The sequence below is a fragment of the Marmota flaviventris genome, chromosome 1, assembly GCF_047511675.1.
Source record: "Marmota flaviventris isolate mMarFla1 chromosome 1, mMarFla1.hap1, whole genome shotgun sequence".
NCBI classification, from domain to species: Eukaryota; Metazoa; Chordata; class Mammalia; order Rodentia; family Sciuridae; genus Marmota; species Marmota flaviventris.
The window spans coordinates 167813720-167838425 of record NC_092498.1 but is presented as its reverse complement, the minus strand read 5'-3'; the positions used below and the strand labels follow the sequence as shown (position 1 = coordinate 167838425).

Here is a 24706-nt window from a genome sequence, read left to right as displayed (position 1 = left end):
TTTGCAAATAATAATTTCAGAGGGAAAGGACTTTACACCTCCTCTCTCCTGATCACAGTCAGTTAGACACAGACGGAAAATGTCCAGCAATCTGTCTTTGCTCCTACTGGACTCAACATTCGTTTTGAGTACATGCCACTTTCTTTTTATACATTCTCTACAACACGCTAAAGTCAGTATTAAAATTTCCAGAATCTCTCATGTTTGTTATTTTTTTTAAATTTACTGCACCATAACGTACTGTACTAAAAACAAATGGTGATGTGATTTTGTAACCATCCTTGTTATGCAAATGAACTTTTCCATAATAGAAAGCACATTAATAAATATTTTATCATAAAAGAAATACATGCTCATTATAGAAACTTAGGAAAATGTCAATAAAAACTAAAATCACGCATAATCCCACCACTCAGAATTAACTGTCATTATGATTTATAGTGTCCTACATTCCATTGTCTGCAGGCATTATTTGAACAAATACATGACATAGTACACAATGAAGATTTTTTAGCCTTCTTAACAGTTAATATTTGCATGCATTTTCTCATGTCCTTCAAAGTCTTCAAAAACAAACACATTTCTTGGTTTATGATTGTTATTATGCTGTAATTAATTTTATCATGCCCCCGTTCTTGGGATTTTCTAGTTTTTCACTTTTATAATTACACTGTGATGAACATTTTAAAATATCTTTTTTCTGTTATTTTTCTTAATGTCTAAAAATTGAATCATTGGAGTTATGGCTGTTTTTAAGGATTTTAGAGAATCAGGAAATAGCGCTCTCCTACAAAGGTATTTTATATCTGCCAATTTTAAATGAATGTCAACTGCTTGTGTTACCTTTGTCAGGCTACCCTCTAAAAACATTCTACTTACAGATTGGGACAGAATACTGCTATAGGTAATGCAAGTGGTCAGTAAGCTGAAAAAAGAAAGAGGCAAAGGGAGATTTTTAAAGTCCTTGAGTGGATAGGCATGTAGACAAGTAGACCATCTAGTCAATAAGTATTTATTGAGCATATACTATGTTCCAGATGCTGTTCTAGACATGGGATGGGGGGTACTACAGTGAACAAAACACAAAAATCCCTGCCTTGAAGAAACTTACATTCTAGTAGAGGGGACAAAGAAATAAAATTAAGATATCAAATATATGATATGTTAAATGACAATAAAGGCCATGGAAAAAAAAAGATGATGTTCTGGGAGGGATTTGGGGGTCCATTTGAACAAGGTGGTTCATGAATGCCTTCCTAAGAAGAGCAAAGACTTTCAGGAGGTGAGGGGGTGAGTCATGTGGGAGCATTATCCTACAGGGAAGGAGTGCTAGTGGGGACACATCTCAGCCTGAAGGGTTGGAACTTTTTCTTCTCAGGGTGACTCCCCAAGTGCAGTTGCTAAGTTGACAAGGTGGGGGAGCCAGAACCCTACAACACCAGTATTTAGATGAGATTATTTTTAAAAAAATATATGCACACTACCACCACCACCCCCATGGTCTTATCTTTGCCCTGATATGGCTGCCATTGGGAAATGCCCATTGGACACAGCCAGAAAATCTTTATCCAGATGATCTTTGACAAATTCTGGGAAGAGAACTGTGCAAAGAGGTTATAAGTTCAGACCAGACAGAGAAACTATCATCCCAGAAACAAAGAAAATCCACAAGAATGGCAACTCAGCCAAAAATATAGGGTTGTTCTTATGCCCTAGAAACCTCCTATTAACTGATCATCTTGTAGCTGGTTTTATTTCCTCTTTTTCATGAGCCTGTACCCCTAGAATTACAGGCACAGCTCAGAAACCCACCAGGATCTCTGCTGCTCTGGGCTACCTGGGGTGTTCCAAAGCCATTGGATACTAGAGAAGGAGGAAGGGATGTGGTTCCCAAAGCCAAGCAGCGCTTCTGTTGTCCCTCTTGTTGGGTCTGGAGGCACAGTGCCCTCTAAGATATCTGTTGCAAAAGCCATTTTGAAAACCCTCTGTCAAAATGTTCAAACAAAACAAGGCAGCCCACCTTGCCCCAGAAGTCCTGGTAGTCAAGAGAAGGTTCAGGATCTGAGAGTGGGCCTAAGAATCAGACTTCTAGCCCAGCTCTGGCCATAACACCCTGAGAAACCTTGGACAGCTCATTCTGCTTCTCTCTCACAGGCTCAGCAGCCCCATCTGTAAAATAAAGAGAGAAAACTAACAGCCTGCTAAGCCCAGAGGTGTTTTGGTAGTCTGAGCCTAATCCAGGCACACATAGGCACACACAGCTCGCTGAGTACCCAATTCATGACAAAGACTTTGAAGCTGCACAGGCAATAGCCAGTGGAATAGGGAAGATGCATCATTCATTAGAACATAAACATGATTCACTATAATATTGAAGGAATGATATGACAGGCACAGTTGTATGCTTTTGTTCATTTATTTCAGTCCTCACAAAACCCTGAAGAGGTACTACCATCATGATGCTCACTTTGCAAATGGAGAAAGCATCTTCTCTGGAACAAGGTCTTGAAACCCCCAAGGGTTATACACATGTACAGGATGTTGGTCTCTCAGGTACAAAAGTGGGGCTGTCTTATTCTTCCCCATAGGGTTGCACTGTACTTTGAAGAATGATGGCCCTCAACCATCTCTGGTGATAATCCCTCAACATGAACCCTCATCCACTCATTTTGTTTCCTGACCAAGGAATAATGAGCCTGAGTGGGGTGCTCATAGGGAGATCCCCATTTTCTGGGAACCAGATCCTAATTTATTCTTGAGGAAAAAAGAAATAATGCGAATTGAGATAACACTGATTTGAAAGAACCCAGTTCAGTGCGAGCTCAGACATATTCCTTCCAGGAAAGGGGCGTTCACACCTCCCAGCCCTGGTCTTGCATCTCCAGGCTCCTGGGGATGGGGGTCTGCTGGGGCCAGTGTTTTCTGAGGCTTCTTGAGATGAGATTTGGCTTCCAAGCCTGTGTGCTCCTGAGCTTTTTAGTGATGAAATCCTTAGTGAGGCAAGGGAACAAAAAGCTGATATTTTGGAGAGGGAAGAACCATCTCCAGGGGATTAATTTTTATGAACCAAAGACACTTAAGTGTTGCTGATTTATCTTAATAGCAGATACTATGAGCAAACGTCCCAGTTGCCTCTTTGTGCTTTTGGCAAGTATGGATGAGAAATGGAATGAGCAGACTCAACCAGAGCTGGCTAGCCCAAAAGTTTAGGAGTCTTAATCTTACTCACTGCAAATATGTAATTCAGGATTGTTTCCAATGTTTTCCAAGGTGCAGGTGGACACCTAGCTTTCGCCAGAGGCAATGTTGGTTCCATCACTAGGGTTTCTGTTTCCAGAACAATTTACTTGGGCTTGAGGGGACAAATTCCTGCATCTTTCTCTGGTGGTTAGTTCTTTAAAATCAGTTACCAGGTTCTGGTTCTACGGGTCCTGTTGTTGTGTAAAGAAACTTCCCTCTGTCATGTGTTCCTGCTTGTCCTACACGTGATAAGGATTCTCAGAGGACACAGCCTGAGTGCTCTACATATCTCCCATGTCAGGGCTAGAATGAGACCACACTAAACCCAGTGCCTGAGAAATTGGAATATAAATTATGTCGAAGTCATGTTCAGTGTTATATCATTTACTAATCCTTATTAGATATGGATAAATTCTCATGGCTTAATTTGGCATATTGAATCAGTTCTTCAGATTGTCTTTGGGGACAGGAAAGGAAATACACAACTTCACTATAATTTTTCTTCTGTTTCTTCAGAATGGGACATAATTTTTTATTGTTAGCCGGTGGAAACTTTGGTGAATCCTGGCCAACTGTGGTTCACCCCCACAGGAAGAAAGTATCAAGCCTTTAGCTGAGAACATATTTTTTTGAGACAAAACAGAATATTCGATTTTTGAAAAATCTCTCCACTTATAAACATGCTGTTCAACAAATAGTAATGTTCTGACCAAGACCAAGAGAATGGAGGAAGTAGAAAACTGAGATGTCTCTCAGAGGAAAATTTTAGAGTGATGTGTGATGTTTCAGTTTAATAATAACCCCACTGAGCATGGAGAAATCCTATGAAGTACAGACAGAGCATCCTTCTGACCTTAGTCCATACTTCCTCCAAAGTGGAAGGAGCTAGATGTTGGCTACAAGTCAGGTATTCTCGGTTCCTGCAGCAGGTCACCCACATATGCATGACCTCAGGCACATCCTGTCATCGTATTTCCATTTCTGGTGTTGGATCCAGAAAACACACTTAGAGGTAGGTCTTCCTGTTTTGCCACCATGCAGTTTTAGGTCAAAAACCATTGTTGAGTATTTTAAGTTACTTGCATTGGAAACTCATCCTGTTCATTTTCTTTTATCAGCATCTCACATAGCTTAGCGGTAGTGATGCATGCTCAATAACCACCTTTAGTGGACTCAGATCTGTTAAATTTGAAGTTTCTGACTGGACTTGAAGGGTATTGAATCAATTGGCATTATGGGTACAAAATTATCTAAGTGGGATTCTCTTTCTGTTCATAATTACACGTTTCTTTTAACAGATCTGTTTTGCAGTCTTTTATGAGCAGGAATCCTCTTGGGCAAATCCATCATAAATTTTTCATGGGGAGAGGGCAGGTGACTTTTCATCTCCTGTGTGCTTTTGTCAGAAGAGGGGTCACATTGGAAAGTCTGATTTTTGTCCTCTTAGCCACACCTAATCTTCAGCTTCTGCTGAGAGCAGGACCCAAAATTATCCCCACGTTTCCATATGAAATCCTGTTGAAAAATGTTGGTCCCCATGCACTGTGCACAAAGCCAAATTACTTTTGGAATGTTCCTTGGAACTCTGGAATCCAGATAGAGATCAAGGAAACAGCACAGCATCTTTCCCCCATTCTCTGTGCAATCCGTTGATTGATTTGTAGATTATGCCCCTTACCTTGAGCCATCTGAAGTAAAATCTTGGATCTAACTTCTATGGTTTGTTAGCTATTATATTTTATTCTCAAACTCAGAGGAAGCAAAGTTCTGGGAGATCAGAAGCCTCATTCTCAGTTGCACACAAGATTTTCCTGACTATTTGCCAGAATGTTAGGATATTTTTCAGATCTTTACACTGGCGAAATTCAAATTAAAAAAAGGAAAAAAAAAGAAAGGGGAGGGGAGGGGAGGGAAAGAGGGGATAAGAGAAAAGAACTGACAAAAAGTACAGGGATTTTGGGGGGGTGTGGGGGGGGTTGTTTGTTTGGGGTCCTGAGGATTGAACCCAGGGACACTTTGCCACTGAGCTATATCTCCAGTCCTTTTTATTTTTTTTAATTTTGAATCAGGGACTCCCTAAGTTGCTGAGGCTGCCCTCAAACTTGTAATCCTCCTGCCTCAGCCTCCCCAGTCACTGGGATTACAGGCCACTGTGCCTGGCTCACCACAGTGTTTGTATAGGCATGAAAACTTCCCTGGACCTCACAGAGGCAGACCTGAGGAAGAAGGGTAAAAAACTGGTAGGGGAGGAAGGAAGAACCTTTTCCTCATTATTCCTCTGCAGAGGCATACTGAGAAGAGATGGAAATGTTGGGCCTTTTTTAAGCACACAGTGACTCCCAGGCTGGAAATTCTAAAATGCTTCATATCATTCCCACACCATTAGATAAAGGACAGCCACATAAGAGTAGGAAATAAAAGAAAGAATTATAAAAATGGCACAATTAACTTTCAATATCTGACTATTTCAAGGCAAAATCCTCAAAAACAAGGTATATGAGTCTTAGTATTTAAAATAGTTCCATTGCCTGCAGCAGCAGTTCCTAAAAATCTAAAGTCGCTCTGTAGGTTGTTTTCCCCTTCTTCACTAAGTACCAGCTCCAGGACCACTCTGCAGATCTACTCATTCAGAATCTCAGAGGAGGGACACCAAAAAAGCCAATGGATTTGGTTGACAGAGCAGCATTTGGGAGGCATTGATCTAATGAAACAGGTCAGCAACCCCCAAAAGGGAGACTCCTGTCCTCCAAATACTTGGTCTCTATACATATAGTCTTGCAGATTTAGGTACTGCCAAAATAAATGGGGTGGCTGTTTGCTGTAATTGTGACCAGAAGAGGTATACTAGGGTGTGGTGGTGTGGGTGGAGTAAGCCTGTCAGTTTAGGGTACGGTTATGATGCATAAAAGGAGACAATTGGTCAACAGAATTTAGTGAACAGAGAGTCTGAGCCTTGTTCCAGATGTTCTAAGGCTACAAAAGGGGAACAGAAGCGACAAACTGAGCACAAGTACCTAGAGTACCCTCCTGTCTGGCAGCCTGCTGATGCCCTTTGCAAAGAATCATTTGCACAGAATCAGAGAGGTGGGATAACTTGCTGGTAGTTACACAGCTGTTAAATGACTTAACTTTGACCATTTGGTCCAAGCCTCCTGACCCCACTTTTGGTTTTCTTTACTCCCCAGGACACTTCTAGTTATGGACATTTTCTTAACAAGAGTCATTTTTAGCTCAATTGTGGTAGAGGGTAGAGAGTCTGGTTTTCTAGGGAGGTGTCATTCCTGGCCCGGGGAAGCCCCAGGGTAGAGATGAATCTGTGTGTTCAGATTAGAAACAGACCATCTTTGGGAGGGTTTCTTGAAGGAAGTTGGGAGGAGGTGGATTGTTCAGGGGGAAAGGGGGAGAGAGGTTGGCCTTGCCCAGTGACTAAACCGTTTCTATCTGATACTCAAGACAATAGGGAGTCACTATGTTTTCCTAAGCAAGTGTGATTTGAAAACTGTCAACACGAAGCAAGCTTGGAACCAGAATTTTCAATTAATGTTAAAATGTCTCCCGAGGCTAGATGGCTGGGTCATTTCTGTTCATGAGTGCTTGCCTTGTGTTTGATAAATCTTGGGTACCTCCTGGAGCATGTTCTTGTTTTCTGCATACTTAACAGAAGTTAAGTTGGTTATGGTTTGGGTCTTTCATTAATGCACCCCACCCCCCACCATCAAATCCAAGAATAAAATAACAGCCTCCTTTAATTATCCAACTTATGAGACCCGGAAATTTGAAGTCTTTTCTATGTAACTAATTTCAAGTAAAGTGTCTTATAAAGCTTAAGATTCGAGATCCTTGGGTTATTAACCTTAAAATTCCAGAACTAAAGATCTAATTTGATACCAGATTCCAATTCATGCCTCTTTCTGAATGATCATGATGGTGCATTATTCTTTTAGTGGGTTATTTCCCAAAATGGTGGCAGTAGGGGGAACAGTGTATCATTTGATTTTGATTTTAGGATGCTCCTCTTTTGTTTGTTTTGTAGGGGAAGTGTCCCCAAACACATGCTGCTTCTGAGCTATAATTAGTTTTTTTAACCAACTCTTTTATGTCTGGGTCCTTAATATCCAAACTCCTAAATAATTGCCCAGTTCAGTGAATGGGAATGAGAGGAATGTTTTTTGCATGACTTTAGCCTATACATTACTGCATTGCTGTATTATCGCAAGATATTTCCTGAACTTGGAGCAAACTATTAACTCTCTCAGCTTGAAAAGACCCAGCAGTGAGATACTCCCAGTCTTTGGCCTATGATGCTAAATTCAGATGGAAAGTGACTTGTTCCAGCTGAGATCCCCTGGGTGCTTGGGGGAGGATTTGAATTTGGCACTAGTGCCTTGGTTCAGAGCCGGACAGGGACTTGGGAGCTCTTCCTCTCTATCCAGCTGTTTGTGCACAGCCACAGCCTCTGATTGTAGCTGTGAAGTAAAGCATTCTTCAGTGTTTGAAAGGGGCCAGGTTTGTTAACTGAGCCCTGTTACTTTTTGCTAAACTAGAGGGAGATGGATAATGCTGGTTGCTAAGAGAAATCAGAATTCGAAAAGATCTGGCTGAAAGGGGAAAAGCTGTAAGTCATGGGGCTCCATTTAATCCTGGACTGTCTACTTCACTGAAATAGAAGACAACAGTAGTTTCAGTCACCTGAAGTCAAACTCCTCAGTCCTAGGAGTCTCTTTTCCAGAACTAAATGATTTAAACTGCATTTCTTCCTAAGTTTACTAATAATTTCTACATCGGCATTTTTATATATGGCACAGAGAAATCTCTTTTATTGTTTCATTTCTATTTCCTTACATTGATTGAATATTCAAATACTATAGAAGAAAATAAAGGAAAGAACATAAACTTCCTGAAATCTAAGCACCCAACAATAAGCATGAACATTTTATGAGTTTTTTCTTTCTGGACCTTTCTCATAAATGCCTGATAAACCCAAAAATATGTTTATATGTAGACATTTATATATTGTTTTTTATGAATATGTTATAGTCCGCTTTTCTTTCCATTCACCTGTATGGTGTGATGTCCTTTCCTTCTGATAAATATAAATATACATTATTCTTTAGAAGGCTTATGAGTATTTCAGTAAGGAATAATGGATATTCAATAATTTGTTAAAATCAAATCCTGATCTGTGGACATTTCTCTTCTCATTAATTGATGCTGTGATTAATGTCCCAGTGATATCTTTTTATATTGACATCTTTTCATATTCATTTTGTATACCTGCCCAACTTTTTTTCTCATGAAAAGATCATTGGCCTTTAGGATATGAATATTTTCACCCATATTCCAAAGCAAGTTATTAAATCAGTATTTATAAAACTTTGAATAAAATTGGTAATCGTGAAGATATCTTTAAGATTTTATTTAAAACAATTTTAAGTAAAAATTTCATTTAAAATTTAAATCTTAAATAAAATTTAAGATTTTATTTCAAGTGATTTTATTATGAAGATTTTATTTGTCTAAGTGATGTTAAACTCACTTTGTTTTTTGATAAGGTGAATGGAAAGGTAGGTCAAAGGAAGGCATAGTCACGGGGTACCAAGATATCATATAGGTATTTAATATTTGACATGACCAACTCATAAGGACTGAATGAATGTACTTATAGTTGACTGAACACTCTACCCTATGCAAATTAATTAAGGAAATCCTGTCATCTTTAGAGAGAGATTGCTAGAAGGGCTGGGCTGTGTCTTCCCAGTACATGCATGGAACTAATTACATACAGCCTTTGAGAACAGACTTTTTGAAAGTGGGATGTCTCACAGTGGGAAAGGAGCTGGAACAGTGGCAGACATAAGAAAAATTGGGAAACATCTCAGCAGAACGGAACTAGAGACCCAAATTTAATTAGGATAAATCTAAAGAAAATATCCAGTAAAGAAATGAATGGAGTCTATACTTAGAATTAAAATTCTGATGTGCTTATGTATATATGAATGAATGTTTGTCAGGGAACCCAGCAACCAGGATAGAAGTGGAATCGATTGCAAATATGAATATTTAGCATCACACAGCAGATGCTTAAAAATCAGTGGAATCGAAGTTTTAAAATAGTGTTGAGCACATGTAAGGGCACCTATGAAGATTTGGGTTCAGACTCTGTTCAGGAATTATTCTCTAAGAGGAGCTATCACATCTTGTAGGGACCTCATGCATGATGGAGCACAGAGAAGGGACAAGAGAAGTGGGTATGACTAGTCAAGAGGACTAAGAATGATGAGGTTAAGCACAGCTGGAGATGAGACATAGCTGTATTCAAATATCTGAAGATGTATGCACCACCACCCCCCCTCGCCCCTGCAAAAGAACACCTTTGTAGCTATAGGTGACTATAGCTACAAAGCTCAGAGTATGAGTGTGTGGCAGGAGGCATCCCCTTTAAGCTATTTAATCCATTGTCTCATGAAGTGTTGAGTCTCCATCACTATGATGAAGTGTATGAGGCAAGGACTGGATCCATCCACCAGGACTATTATCAAGGAAAGTAAGTTGAATTCGACTGTTTTTCCAGTGTATGCATAATGCTTGGCATTTACATGCCCAACTCTCTACTATGGATGACCTAGACTTTGATAAAACCAAAAGGTATTTTGCAGAGAAGTGAAGCACCACATTAAGGGCTAGCACTCCGACCCCTGCTAATAGTCTACCAGTAACCAACCACTACCTGCCAATCCTGTGGCATAGAAGAAAGGGGGCTGACTCTGTGTGCCTCTCTTCATGTCAATTAGCAAAGACCTCCCCCTTTCCCGCTTAAGTGAACATAGCAGATACCAATGTGTTCCAATGATCGGGCTTCCCCAGCATTCTCAAATCACACCTGTCTGTGCACACACCCACCCCAATAATATCCTCTGATATTGCTTCTTCCCACATTTATTTCTGCTCATCTCTTCCTGAAATGAGTCCCCATTAATTTCCCTTTTTTTTTTTTTCCTAATTTTTATTTTTAGCCAGGGTCTTACTAAGTTGTTGAGGGTCTTGCTAAGTTGCTGAGGCTGGCCTTGAACTTGTGATCCTCCTGCCTTAGCCTCCTGAATTGCTGGGATTACAGGCATTTGCCTCCCTGTCCAGCTATTTTCCTTAATATAAATAATTATTATCACAATAAATAAATAACAAGTTCCCAAATGACCCAAAAGAAATGTGGAGCAAAGGACATTAAAATGAGGCTTACAAATAATGAAGTAGTAATGGCCATTAAATGAATGAAAATATGCTCAGTTTCAAATTATAATTTGGGAAATATGCATGGGATACGATTTTTCATCTCTGGGCTTTTTGAAGATTCAAAGGTTTGAAGAAATTTCATGTAAGTACAGCATAAGGAGAGAAGTGCAGAGTGGATATTGGTCAACAGCTTTGAAGGGATTTGGCGATATCTTTCAAAGTTTAAAATGTTTATGTTCTATGCCAGGAATATCTCTTGAATCTCTTTTTTCTTAGCACATTATAGAAACAGCTATTACATGTTTAAGCATTTGTTCTTGCTGAGAACAAACATATGAGGACAAGCAAAGCTGTCCCCTTGCAAAAGCAGTCTTTGAAGCATTGTTGAAAAAGGAAAAAACTGGAAATGACCCAAATATCCATAATTGACTCACTTATTCAACAAATAGTCATTTGTGCCCACTCTGTGGTAGGCAAAGCTTAAGGTACTTGGAATACATTTTTGGAAAAAATAAACAAAGATACCTGTCCTCATGGAGCCCCTCTTCTAACACATCAACGGAGGACTGAGAAGACACATTGGACTTTTTATTTTTGAAGAATGTGCATGTGTGTATGTGCTTGCATTATGCATAAAATTTTTCTAGAAATATTGACCAAAAAACCTTAATATCAGGAGTGGCTATTAGGGTAGGGGAAAACAGAATATGTTTTTGTTTTTGTTTTTCTTTGGTACCTAGTGGTGCTTCACCATTGAGCCATATCCCCAGCCCTTTTTATTTTTTATTTTTGAGACAGGTTCTCACTAAGTTGCTCAGGCTAAGTTGCTCTGGCTAAGTTGCTGAGACTGTCTTTGAATTTGTGATTCTACTGCCACAGCCTCCTGAGCTGCTGGGATTACAGGTGTGCCACCACCCCCAGCATGGTTTTCTTTTTAATAATGTCTTCTGTACTGTTTAATTTTTTACAACTAGCATATATGATTTCTATAATAAAAAAACTTACAGATGTTATAAATAAAGAAGAAAATTATAAAGCTAAATCAGTAGCTCTGTTCCAGAACTAAGGCTTCTATCTCAAAGAAAATGGAAAATTCCTTAACTATCTATAGCCCTGAAGACCAAAATGGTAAAGTGTTGGATGCTATTCAGACTGCAAGAATGGAAGTGAATACCACTGTTCTTTGGCACACAAAACCAGTGGCCTGAGGGGATCTGTGGTACCCAGGTCATGGGTACAGTAGACTCATCCACACATTGAAATCAGTGGGAAGGTGGCCAGAGACAGGAATAGAGACTAGTTTCCGCAGTGGAGGATTCTGGAGCTTAGTGCTGGGTCTGTCAAGACTAACCTTCACCCTCTAGTGGCCTCAGTCTCCCCTCTGTAAAACAGTGAATTGGGGTCATTGATTGAAGATGTTGCCTAACACTAACATTTTATGAATCTGTATTCTTCTGCCAATTCCTCATTTGTAGGGGTTGACAAAGTTGCTAAAATTCTCAAGAATCTTCAAGGAGATCCGTCCAGCTTTCCAGTAACCTTTTCCTAGTGCTATGAAGAAACACCAATATGTACTTTAATACCTGTTTTTATTTAGATTCAAGTTTAAATAGATTTGGGCTTTTTTTTTTTTTTTTTTTTTACTTGTCCTATGTCAATGGCAATGTCATAAAAAGTCAGACTTTTTTGATCCTGTCTTAAAAAGATCACTGAAATTCCTTTAAAAATGTACCCATTCTGTGAATTCAGTCTGATGTGTTGGTGGGAGCAACATGGACAACAACACGACTCAACACATTAGATGTTTCTAGCTGAAGTTAGAAATCCATCCTTTCTGACAATTGAATTTCTGTGAGATTCCCAAACTTAGAAGCTCCTCTTTGCCTTTCTTCAGGGACAAGTTCTGGCAGGAGAAGAGGTGGTGGTTACAGATGAGCTTCCATTTTCGCGTGCTGGAGGGATGTCAGCTGGGAGGAGCCTGTGAGGAGACCTGCAGATGATGAGCTGTCTGGGTGTCTTGCGGGGTGGGGGGTGGAGACCTGTCTTGAGTGGAATATGTGACTCAGACTCTCCTTCCATGTAGAGCTAAATCAGTCCACTTAGGGTAGGTTCAGCGTATGCCATATAAAGCCAGTCAGGGTGCTGCGATCCAAACAGAGAGGGAGGACAGCACAGCAAGCCAGCGCCAGCAACCAAAGAGAAGATAAATGCCCCAGGGAATGCTTCAGAGATTTGGAATTTGGGACGCTCACTGCCATTTCTCTCTCCCCATTTGTTTTTCAACTGATTGGAAAACGACTAATGAGTGTGTTTACATTTTCTCCAGTTGTCTTACCCACGCAGAAGAACAGCTGAGGAGAAGGATTTGTTCCCTGTCCCAGGCGCTAGCGGTTTCTCCGGAATGCCTGCCCCTCTCTTGGCTGCCAGGCCCCCTCAGCCCTGCCAGACCTCTCCTCCTTGTCTCCTTAGCCCTCTCCCAGGGATTGGGGCTTGAGTGGTGCTCAGCATGACCAGCAGCCCCACCACGTGTTTTGCAATGCTCACACCATCTCTTCTTTCCTTCTCTTGCTGTCATTGGTTTTGTTTTGTAGCTTGTGAGGTGCAGGAGAGGTCTTAGGTTCATGCCCTTCACCTGAGCTTCAGAACTGGAAGCAAACCCAGATAGCATTGGCTTCCACTTCTGCAGAGACCAAAGCCCCTGTAGGAGAATGTTCCTCTGTCCTATAATGGTCCCTAGGATGTGTTTGGGCTGCTTTGCGTGTCTGGTCTCTACTGTCTGCCATCCATTCTCTGTTGCTTCTCAAGTGTCAGTCATTTTGAGGACACCACCTTCTCCTTGTCCATGTCCCAAGACATAATAGCCATGAACCTTCTCTTTGATGTATTGTAATACATTTTAAAATAAATACAAAACTGTTGGAAAGTCCATCTCTTTCCTGTGAATCATCTGACCTCCAAGGATCCATAGATACTTTTGCATGAATCCCTGACTTGTCTAAGGCTCTCTTGGTGCCTTCCTGGGTTGTTCAACTTCAAGTGCTCCTAGAAGAGTGATGTACACTGTCAGTGTACCCTCTGCTCGCTAGTTCTGTTAGGCCAGGCCCTGCGGTGTTTTCTTTTTCCATTCGTTAGTTAGGAAGGTGATTTGGTGATGCCAGTTCTTCCCAAGCCAGGAATAATGAGTTAATATTTGCTGAATTATGTGTTGAATGAAGATATTGACCTCCTTTTCCAGCACAGGTTTAGAGTCTGAATCCAGCATCTGTGGTACCATTCTCTTTTTCTTTCCTCCCTCCTTTTATGCCTTTCTCTATTTTCTCCATTCCCCTTTCCTCTTGATGTGTCCTTTCTTGCTCTCTCACTTCTTTCCCTCTCTTCTTTTTTCCTCCCTCCCTCTTTCCTTCCTTCCATCTTTCTGTTCTCCTTCATTCTCTACTTCCTTTCTGTTCCCCTTTCTTCCCTGTTTTACTTTTTCTGTGTCCCCCCCCACACACACACTTTGGTTTAAAAAAATAGAATTATAATTTCAAGTCTGCTTTATTAAAAAGAACTCCTAACAAACCATGCAAGGGTTAGTGAAGATTCTGGGGTTTTCTGAGACCCTCTATTGACTCTCTGAGCTGAAACAGTTTAGACTCCACATAAAATATGTGTTGTTTACCCAGGCTCTTCATGCTCTGCATACTGTTACAGTCCTTGAGGAGCTTGTCAGTGACAAGTAAGATAAATGAATGAAGAGGACTTTACAAGTGTTTAAAAGCTAAGTATAGCATGTGCTGCCCACTACTTAATTAAACAGACCTGTGCTTAACTAAGTAACTTTCTGGGGGAAACTTCTAGGGCCTTCCCCCTCCCCCGGACTCCACCACCTGCAGAGGTGCTCAGGATGTTAGAAATTCCTGGGTTGTCTGCAGCTGCTAGTGTGTTAGCCCAGAGCCCAAACCGTAGTGTTGGTTGAAGCATGAAGAGTTAGTGTGCATTGCAGATGATGACTTTTGAATTTATATTAGGGTTGGTCAGCAACATGGACTCCTCTGGGGCTCCATTGAGATTTTGTAATTTGAATTTCAACTTTTTCACAGAGAACTTTGAAATCAAAGGTGAGCTGCTTCTTTTTTAAGCTCTGGTTGAATTAGTGCTCAGAGTGCCCATTTCCAAATCAATCTTGCTTTTCTTGTGGAGGGGCCAGTCCTCAGGGATCTGAGCAGCAGGGTGCAGTACTGTATAGGAGGCTAGAGTTAGAATCCCAAATCTACCAGTTATTGAGTTCAGACAGGTTTCTTAGTCCCTCAAAGCCCCAGTTTCTTCGCCTCTATAGCGGGGATAACAGCCTCCACCAGGCTGATATTCAGGACCTATGTTTCATGTAGCTTTTTGTTCTCACAGGTTTCTGCACCTGTCACAGCAGCTATTAAAGATTTTGGGTACAGTCCCCCACCCCAGTCTATGTTGTAGAATTGGTGTGACTGACTAAATGCACAGCAGAGCTCTGTGGGCACCCATCAGGGGCTGGGTAAGCATTGGTTGATACAGTCCATGTTAACAGGTGGCTCTATCTCATAGTGCCAGTCTTCTTTCTGCCCACTGTCAAGGAACCTAACCTCCATATTAGAACAGAGTTTATAGAACTCTCTCTATATAAATAATTCCCCGCCCCCTCGAGCTGCACTGGCTGGTGGCGGAATAGGGAAGGTGAGGCTTCCAGCTGTAATCATTGTCCATGAACCTCGAAGGAACTCCTTGGGTTCCCAAGGTGGCAGCAGGAAGCAATTTAACAGAATAATCTAATCTTAGCAGAAAAAGAAAGGAAGAAAAGAAAAAAACAATTAAACTGCCCAAAATGTTCAGTCAGGAATAAGAAGAATGGAATAGCATCTCCCCATATGGTATTTGATCCAAGCTGAAGACTTTCTTCCCTCAGTTGCCCATTTGATAGACACAGAAACTGAGGCTCATGGAAAAGTAGTTCAGTCTTGAGTCTCAGAGGAAATGTTTGTCAAGACAGAACTCGTGCCAGGAAGATGTTACTTCTCCTGAGAATGTGGTAGTTCTATCATCCTGGACGATGAGGCATCTCAATGAGTTTCTATGGAAAGGAGCCTGAAAGTTACAGGCATGTTTGTCCTATGCAAAAGTTAGGTACAGGTTTGAAAATCACCCAACAAGGGATTTAGATGGGATTCCTGCAAATAAGTTCCCAAGACAAGGATTCGATGCAGGAAGTGTATTTGGGAGGTGACTACACAAAGCACAGTGAGAAAATGGCGAAATGAGACAGGGAAGGAGAAAAGGCCAGGGAAGGGAGCCTTAGGGGCGATTTCCTGCCGTGATCATCAGAGAGTTTGCAGCACAGCACAGTCTTGTTTCACTCAGGAGCCAGGATGCTATTTCTCCATCCCTCCCTCCCTCACAGATTAAGAGTTAATCCAGGGGCCTGAGCTCCCCAGCACTTGTGATGGACCCTGTTCCAAGTCTGTACCTGTGGCCAAAGAAGACCTCAGGCAGAGAGAGAGAAGCAGGGGCTTTAGGTGGAATATTGGTACAACCACTCTGGAAAACAGTATGGAAATTTCTCAGAAAATCTGGAATGAAACACCATTTGACCTAGTTATCCCATTCTTCAGTATATACCAAAAGGACTTAAAATCAGCATCTTACAGTGATGCAGCCACATCAATGTTTATAGCAGCTCAGTTCACAATAGACAAGCTATGGAACCAACCTAGGTGCCCTTCAATAGATGAGTGGATAAAGAAAATGTGGTATATATACACTGTGGAATATTACTCATCCATAAAGAAGCATGAACTTATGGCATTTGCCAGTAAAAGGATGAAACTGGAGACTATCATGCTAATGTGTTTCATCCTCTTGCTTCATTTTGTCTTCCAATCATGACTTAAGCGTTGGAACCCACAGTCTACCTGATTATGATTCATTGCCATGGGAACTTACTGGATGCTCAGAAAATACCTCTCCTCTTTCCTGTCAGGCGTTCCATCTTTTACTTGCAGATGAGAACTGCTTTCCTTGCTCTGATTAGGCAGAAGCAAGACAAGTAGAGGAGTCCTGGAATGTTTGTATGTCCCTGGTGGAAAAGAAGGAGAATAAAACTTTGATAGTAGTGTAATTGCTATTGTATAGTATATCTTCATATCCCATGGCAGCAAATCTTATTATACATCTTTTTTTCTTATTTAAACCATATTCATGAAGATTTTATTGTTAACTTGATCCAGATGACTTATCAAAGCATAGATTCTTATTGCCACCTTGCTAAAATATTTTAAAGGCCATTTTAATATCACACTTTTATAGCTACATATTGCCCTTAATCTATTGAGCCAATTACTAGTCAGTCAAGGATTTTCATTTAGTTTCAAGAGCTCCTTGGATAAACTCTTCAGAAATGTCAAAAGAGATGCAGTCTCTGGCATCTTTTCACAGATGTTGTCTATCAGGAATTTTAGTTAATGGATAAAGTTTCTGTTTTCCATGGTTGACTTTTGGCACTTAACAAAAGCCTTCCAAAGTCCCCTGCTCTTCCAAAGGCTGGGGATAGTAAGAAAATGCACCAAGAGCACACCAGTTCCCCTTATTCCTAATGAGATGAGCAAGTGGGCAAGTATAAGACTAAGTCGCCGGATCCAGTTTACTGAGGAATAGAATATTTCTTGAAGAAGCCCAGTTTGGCTTGCCCTGCACATTTCACCCTGCTCTCCCCACTCCCAAGAACAGCCACCAAAACCATACACAACAGGAAAAGTTAAACTATCACATCAAGAGTTAAATACTGAACTGGTTCATCACAGACTCTCATTGTATGGTTTTCCCTCTCTGTTCCAAAGTCACCGGTGCCCTCTGCATTCCTTCTTTCCTACCTGCATGCACTGCTGAGACACACATTTCCTTACTGCTTTTACACCAGGCTCTGCCCCAGGTGGCAAGTACAAGGGAAATCCAGGCATAGTGCTCCCCTTGAGAGACTTTCAGCCTGGTGGTAGAGAAATCCAAGCAAACATGCAATTGTTTACCATTCTCAGAGGTAAGCACTGTAAGGCAAAGGGTGGTGGTGGGGCGGGGAGGTGTGTGGTAAAGGATTCCCTAGGAAGCAATGGAAGATCACATAAGCCCTCACGAGGTGGGCTCAGGGAAGGTGTGTGTAGAGGTCATGATGTTGACACTAAGACCTGAAGAACTAATGAGTCTAACTTAGGTTTAAGGGCTAGAGGATGAAGGGCACAGTGGAAACAGAGAACAGACTTGTCCCAAGGCTGGAAGGAGGAAGGAGAGAGAGAGGTGGGGCTGGAGAGGGAAATAGCAGTCACCTGCCAGAGACTTGTAAGCACTTGGAGAACAGGGCTCTTTTCCTGAGGACAGCAGGGAGCCTCTGCAGAGCCAAATGCACAGCATGTGATGTTACTCTGGCTGCAGAACATTCACATCTGAAGGGAGGCAACAGTGCAGCAGGAGCATCCTTAGGAGGTCAAGGCCCTGGAGACACAAACCTTTGCCTGGAAGAATGAGGAAACAGAGAATGAAACCGGATTAAATGAGATAACCAAAGGCAAAAGCATCAAGTTAGCAGGTTGGTGGATACTGAAGAAGGAAAAAGTAGGCTTTCTTTTTTTCTTTTCTTTTCTTTTTTTTTTTTTTTTTTTTTGTGCAGGGGATTGAACTCAGGGGCACTTGACCACTGAGCCACATCTGCAGCGCTATTTTATATTTTATTTAGATACAGGGTCTTACTGAGTTGCTTAGTGCCTCACCATTGCTGAGGCTGGCTTTGATCTCATGATCCTCCTGTCTCAGCCTCTTGAGCTACTGAGATTACAGGCATGTAACCACCACACCCGGCAAAAGTGGACTTTCTTGAATCGCTAAATGAGTCCCTACCGTCCAGGGGCTATGCTGTGGGAAACTGTCTCTCTATAGCTTGCAACTAGTTTTCTTAGGTTTTTCAGTGAGGACAGTCCTGAAGATCTGCTGCTTAAGGCTTTGTCCGGTCTCATGTAAGTCTGATGGCTTCAGAGATGTGACCCATTATATCTGGGGTCACCTGGTCAAACTACAGATAATATCTTTATTCTAATCCCTGTTAAAACTTTCTGCAGTTTTTCTTCCATTGACTACTAGGGAGTGTTATTTGTGACTTCCTATCCTTCCGGATCATTCTCTATATGCTAGGAAACCAATATCATTGGGTGGAGGTGAGGATAGGTAGTACAGATTGGAAAAAAATTTTAAAAAATCAAAAGGAGGTCCAATTGCAATTTGAATTAATGGAGCCAGATTGGTCAGATTGTTTTGAGAGAGAGAACACTAGCAACCAGCCTGTAAGAAATCAGTCACAGTTTAGGGGATGTGTTACAAGCAAGATAAATAAAAAATGGTCCAGAGTATCAGACCAAACCCTCATTTTTCATCTCTGTTTCACACTCTTCTCTCCCAGCCCAGACTAATCAAAAGGAGCCTCTTCCGTTCACAATTGCTCTGTGTACATTTCCCCCAGATCTGGTATTCACATGAACAACATGGTTTATTTATATTTCAGCACCAAATTGGAAAGATGACATCATTCATTTACAGTCTTTATCCCATGACATGCCTGCTCTCCAACACCTCGTTTCAGCGGACACATTTAGGACTGCATGTAGCATCTTGTTTAGCTTGTGCATTCTTTTATGGGATACAGTTCAAAGGTAGGGAACTTTAGGCTTGTTGCTGGTAAGAAAATAATCTCATGAAATCACAGGAGCTTCCCCAAAGGATAAGGACATTACAATGTTTACAATAGCAGAGTTATTATTTGTTCATTTGGGCTCCATCATTCATGCCTGGGCTAGTCCCTTCCTCCTTGACCATCGAAGATCTCACAGCTCCCTTCAGGCTCTCACAATTTTATTTAGAAGAAACAATTCCAGATTTATTAGTTTGTGAGTTCAAAAGTACATTCTCCCGTGACAAAACTGGAATTTTAGGTGTGAACATTGAACTTCAGAATCCCATGTTCAAGGGCGGCAGGACTGAGGGGAATCTTCGGCACTTGGTCCCCAAGAGCTCCATGGCCCTGCTCTTTCTCACAAGGCCTAACTTGTCCATTGGGTCTTCTGACACATTAAGTGGACAAGGAAAAGATGGAAATGCTATCAGCTGCCAAAGGTTGCCTGGGATTTTTTTTTATTTAATTTTTAAGTGGATCTTTCCCTATGTTTTTATTGTTTTTATCATATACATGCATTTTTTTTATATTCACTCTGGGACCTTCCAAGTATTGTACACATTTTAAAAGATGGAACAAATAAATCATGAGACATCCTTTGGCAGGTAGAATTGGGTTGTGAGGTGTTTCCAAAACTTAACAGAACCAAATCATTTATGGGAAAGCTATTTCTACCTGTCGAGCTGTTTGCCTGTTCTGCTAGCAGCAAGGCATGGGAAAAAACCTATAGTCTGAAGATTGGAAGACCCAGAAAATCTCCATGTCCCATGGTGAGAAAATTACTCTAAAACCTATGCCTTACTTTTCTAGCTGCTAAAGGAGGATAATAATTAATAATTCCTCCCAGAAAAGTTTTGAGAGTAAGTTAGCTTGTAGGGGGAAATACTGTAAAAATGCTCCATGTTAGGGCCAGAGTTCTCTTTATTTATCAGAGAATTATTCATATTACATAATAAAACTCCAACCAGTTGGTGAGCCTGCCAACCTCTGACTTCTGGCTCTTTCAAGGTGCTGATGGCTTCTTTTCATCTGGGGCCTCCAGCAGGACGGTTATGGAAACTCATGCCGTGTCCTCAACTCTCAATGACCTCCCCTGCACAACACGTGCAGTTTTTCTCTAGGATGGCAGCATCCTTCAAAGCCATTCCTCAGTCACTCATTATAGCAGCATGCATTGAATATCTGCTTCTGCGCGGCCCTGTGCTAGATTGTGGGGAGATGCAGATGAAAGAAACAGCCTTGAGGTCTAACAGCAGATGGACAGATAAATCCATGGTCAGAGAGCTATGGTAAGCAGGAAGCACGTGCCACCCAGCGTAAAGGGTGGGGGAAAGAAAAGCTTCCTCCAGGAGCTGGGGTGTGACTCAGTGGTAGAGCATGTGCTTAGCATGTGTGAAGCCCTACGTTAGTTCCATCACCAGCACCAAAAAAGAAAAAGATTCCTAGAGAAAATGATAGGAGTTAGTAACACACAAGGTGAAAGAAAGGGTCCAGGGGAGGTATTGGGAGGAGAGGCAAAGCAAAGGAGCATGCAGAAAGGAGAAATTTCATACAGCAATCAAGAATACCAGCAATAATGGTAGTAATGGTATTTGGCTTTTACTGTCAGCTCATTACGGTATCAGGTACTGGACTGACACTCGAAGCCCTTCATCTCACTTGCTCCTCACAGCAACCTGAAGGAGAGACGACTGATTACTCCCATTTTAGACTTAAGGAAATTGAGATTTATGCATTGAGATAACTTTCTTGATGCAACACAATCAGCAAAGAGTCAGGCAGACCTGTCCCCAGATTTCTTGACTTTCTGGGCTGGGTAATTTTAACACTTTTTTTTTTCCCCATAGTCCTTGAGAATTTTTCTAGATTTTTGTGGCCCTGTGAAGTTACTTCCCTCTGGTCCATCTCTTGCCCTGCATAACAGAGCAATATAATTCTATGAGTGTCGGGGGACAGGGGGTTGTTTAACTATGATACCTACTTGCCTCATGTGACGAACTTCATGAGGTGTAAATTGAAGTGCTCAGCCCTTTTTGCATGGACTTCGAACCTTTTGCTCAATTCCCTCAAGGGATAATATCAGTTAAAATGTCCAAAAAGAGCCCTTCCCAAGAAGTCATCATAGCAATAAACCATCTCCATCTGTATTTTCACATTTGGCAGCTTTCGAGTGGATTTCCCTGCCTTGTCTTGTGACTCCATTGTTTGTAGCTCTGTGTCTCCATCCATCCTTTTCCATTCTTCCATCAAGGCTTCCTTCTCTGGCTTGCTCTGGAGTGTAGGATGTGAGTGTTGGCACTTTGTAATTGCAAGCTTACTCTGGTTCTCTGTCATTGCTTGATAATGTGAAACAAGTGCCTTAGCATATGTCCATTTTTTTCTCTTTTAAGTCACAAGGGGGAAGTACCTTGATATCTACAGATGTACCATAGTAACTTCAAGGGTGTGACAAAAGCCTCCTTCACCAATTTAATGGCATGGTTCTCTTTGTTGAGTTTTAATATAACTAGAAATGATAACTTCTGGGTTAAGAGCAAAGGGAGTCCTAGAGGTGCTGTCCTTATGCCCTGAGTCTCTTTGACTGGTCCTCTAGCTCCTGATGGAATCTTTCCTGGTTTTTGTTCTGCACAGACCCAGAACAGAATGAAGCTGATGGCAGACAACTACGATGAAGACCATCACCATTACCACCACCACCACCACCACCACCACCATCGATCTCCTGGGAGGTCGCAACATTCCAATCACAGGCCCTCTCCGGACCAGGTCAGTTTCATTGCTGCTTACCTCCAGGACCCCTTTTACCCTTTGGATATTTTAAGATAAAATAAATAATCCCCAAGAAATAATAAACAGCATAAAGTGATACGTTCTTTGAACTGAAACTAATAGCTTTGGTATTTATTTCCATCACTCAAGGAATCTAAATGTTTTCCTTTCTCCTTCCTCTTTAAGGTTTTGTCTTTTCTCATTTGTGCTAGGCGTTTTCTTTCCTCTCCTCCTTTCTTCTTTTATAGAGTTAAGAGTCTATTGCTGGTATCTCATGGCAGGTTACTTTGGAATGTCTCTCTTTTTCGGAGTTTTAAAAGAAAGCACTTTCTTTCCTGGAGCTTGGCCACCAGAGAAGCCTCCAGTTTGCTGAGCACTTTCCTAGTAAATTCTTTAGTGATGCAAATTAAGGATGGAGTAAAACAACAAGAAGAGAAATCCATTTTGCTGGAGAAGTCAAAGAGTCTGGTTTATTTAATTTGAACCCTATCTTCTCCCTTCACTCAGGGAAGCCACTGAAAAGCTCAATTGACAAAAATAAAAATCATCTAATTTTCCACTATATTCACACTCATTCACCAAATATAAAAACTATTTATAATGTATGGTATTAAAACTCTTGAAGGTGAATCTTAGGCACATTAGAAAATTAATGAAACTATCAGGATAATGTAGTCAGTATAGGCAGTTTTTCTTCCTTTACTGTGCTTGGTGATCCCAGTATACTTTCTACACTACCTTTCAGTAGGGGCGGGGCGATGGGCAAAGGAATGGAAGCCTCTGAGTAAGTGTGGATGTCTTTGGACAGGGCTTGGTACAGTTACCTGTGTGAAGAGGGGGCTTCATTGTTGGGGGAAGGAGGGGCTTGTTATGCTCCTAAAACTTTTTTCAGATGATTCTGTTTTCATCTTGTTGTCACTGGTATCCCAGAGAAGTTAAGATTCAGTTTCCAGGTCGTTTTGCCAGGAGTACAACTCCAGGGGGCACTATTTATATAGAGCAGAACATTAGAAGCCCTCCTCAGTGCTGCACAGGGAGGCAGCCAGACCAAGAGGCTCCCTATCCCCTGGGCTTGGCCAGACCCTTGTATGCTGAAGCATTTGTCCTCAGAGCCCCCAACGCTGCAGAAAGTGTTTGCAGAAGACATCTACATTTAGGCACCAGTTTATCTTTTTTTGCTCTCAAAAATGAATCTTGATTTGGACATCTGGAAAGTAGAGACATATTAACTGTATGTCATTATCTTGTATCTGAACTGTTATTTGGTTTTGGGTTTATTTATTCGGTTCTCACCACCATTACCTCCTCCCACATTCACCTACTGGGTGTACCTGGCATCTGATAACTTGATCTCTTCACTCTTGTTCTTGGTCCCAGCTCTTTGGCTCATGCTCTTTGCTCTTTACCTTTTCCCATCAAATGTCAGTGTGAGGTTTTATCGGCAGGAAGCCTGTAGACCTTATGGTAGCCATTCCTTTAAGCACACATGCCAGGAGACCACTCTAGGCTTCCCCTCTCCACCAGAGAGACAGGAGCAGAGAGCACAATAAAGGCAGAAAGCATTAGGAGCTAAATTAGAGGAGTGGTCACACAGGATAACAGATGGTTTGTCTCATCATAGAGATACATGTCCTAATATGTCATGTTGGAAATTGGATGCCAGGTCAAATTTACCTGCATCACGAATGATACTTCCTATGAAAATGGCCTTCTGCTGCTATTCCAGAAACCTGTAATCACAGGCTAGAATATCTTATCTACTGGGATGGGGGTCTTATGTTTGTCCATAGATAGTAGAGGTTGCCATAGGGCAGAAATGATTGTTCAGGGTGGAGCCCTTCTGAAGTGTTAGCATTCCTGGAAGAGTGTCTGGATATGGTGTGTCCTTGGAAGGACACACCTTTCTCACTACTGCTGTGAGGACACGGTGATGGTCTTCCACTTTCCCATTCACCACCTCAGTGAATGCACTCAGCAACCCATGGATAGAGAGGCAGGCTCATCCCTTTTCCAGGTGAGAAATCCTTGCCCTGGGGAGGGGGTGAGATACTAGAATCCTGCTGCTAGCTATTTGCTTTTTCAAGTATATTTGGGGCACAAATTCTGTGCCAGCCAATATGCAGAGACTGGGGAGAAGCATGATGAGCAGGACAGGATACTGCCTTCAGGGAGTTTGCTATCCAGTCTTGCGACAAGAATCTAGGTCTTCTCATATCTAGTTCAGATCTTTTCTGGGTCATGTCAATAAGAGCAAGATGGATTGAAGGTAACTATAACTTACTTAGAGCTCCTATGGTTTAGGAACTGACTCTGCAGTGGCTTTCATGGTAAAGGTGAAACTCCCTTGACCAGGAAGATAATTTTGTTGTTTTCAGTTGTAGTCATGAAGGCTATAGGCTGTATTGCCATACCCTTTCAATTAGTGAAGGAGAGTTAAACAAGGAACACTGGTAGGTTATTTGGTTGACTCCAGTGATGGAAATGGCTAGATCTTTTGGGCTAGATGCCCTTTTAGATTACATTGTTCCAGAGTTAGAAAATGATGTCCTCCTCTATACTTGAGACTTGGGACCTAGTAACAGTTGTTATAATAACTTTAATAACAATTATTATAAAGTTCTGTCCCAGAGGGTAACAGTTATTAAAGACTAGGAAATTCTTCTCAATTGATTATAAGCCCTATAGGTAATTGTTAAGTCACATATACTAATATGTATGAGTAGTAACTTCTTGTTAAAAGAAAAT

The 24706-nt window shown here is 41.4% G+C and overlaps 1 protein-coding gene across 1 annotated transcript in view; it reads left to right on the top strand.

Annotated features, from left to right (window-relative positions):
- Positions 1-22215, top strand: part of Erc2 (ELKS/RAB6-interacting/CAST family member 2) — a 678261-nt gene extending 656046 nt beyond the window's left edge. The window contains exons 17-18 of the mRNA XM_071614554.1: positions 21824-21958; positions 22210-22215. Coding sequence (XP_071470655.1) covers positions 21824-21958; positions 22210-22215 — 141 coding nt within the window. The remainder of the gene's footprint in view (positions 1-21823; positions 21959-22209) is intronic.
- The last annotated feature ends 2491 nt before the right edge of the window (positions 22216-24706 follow it).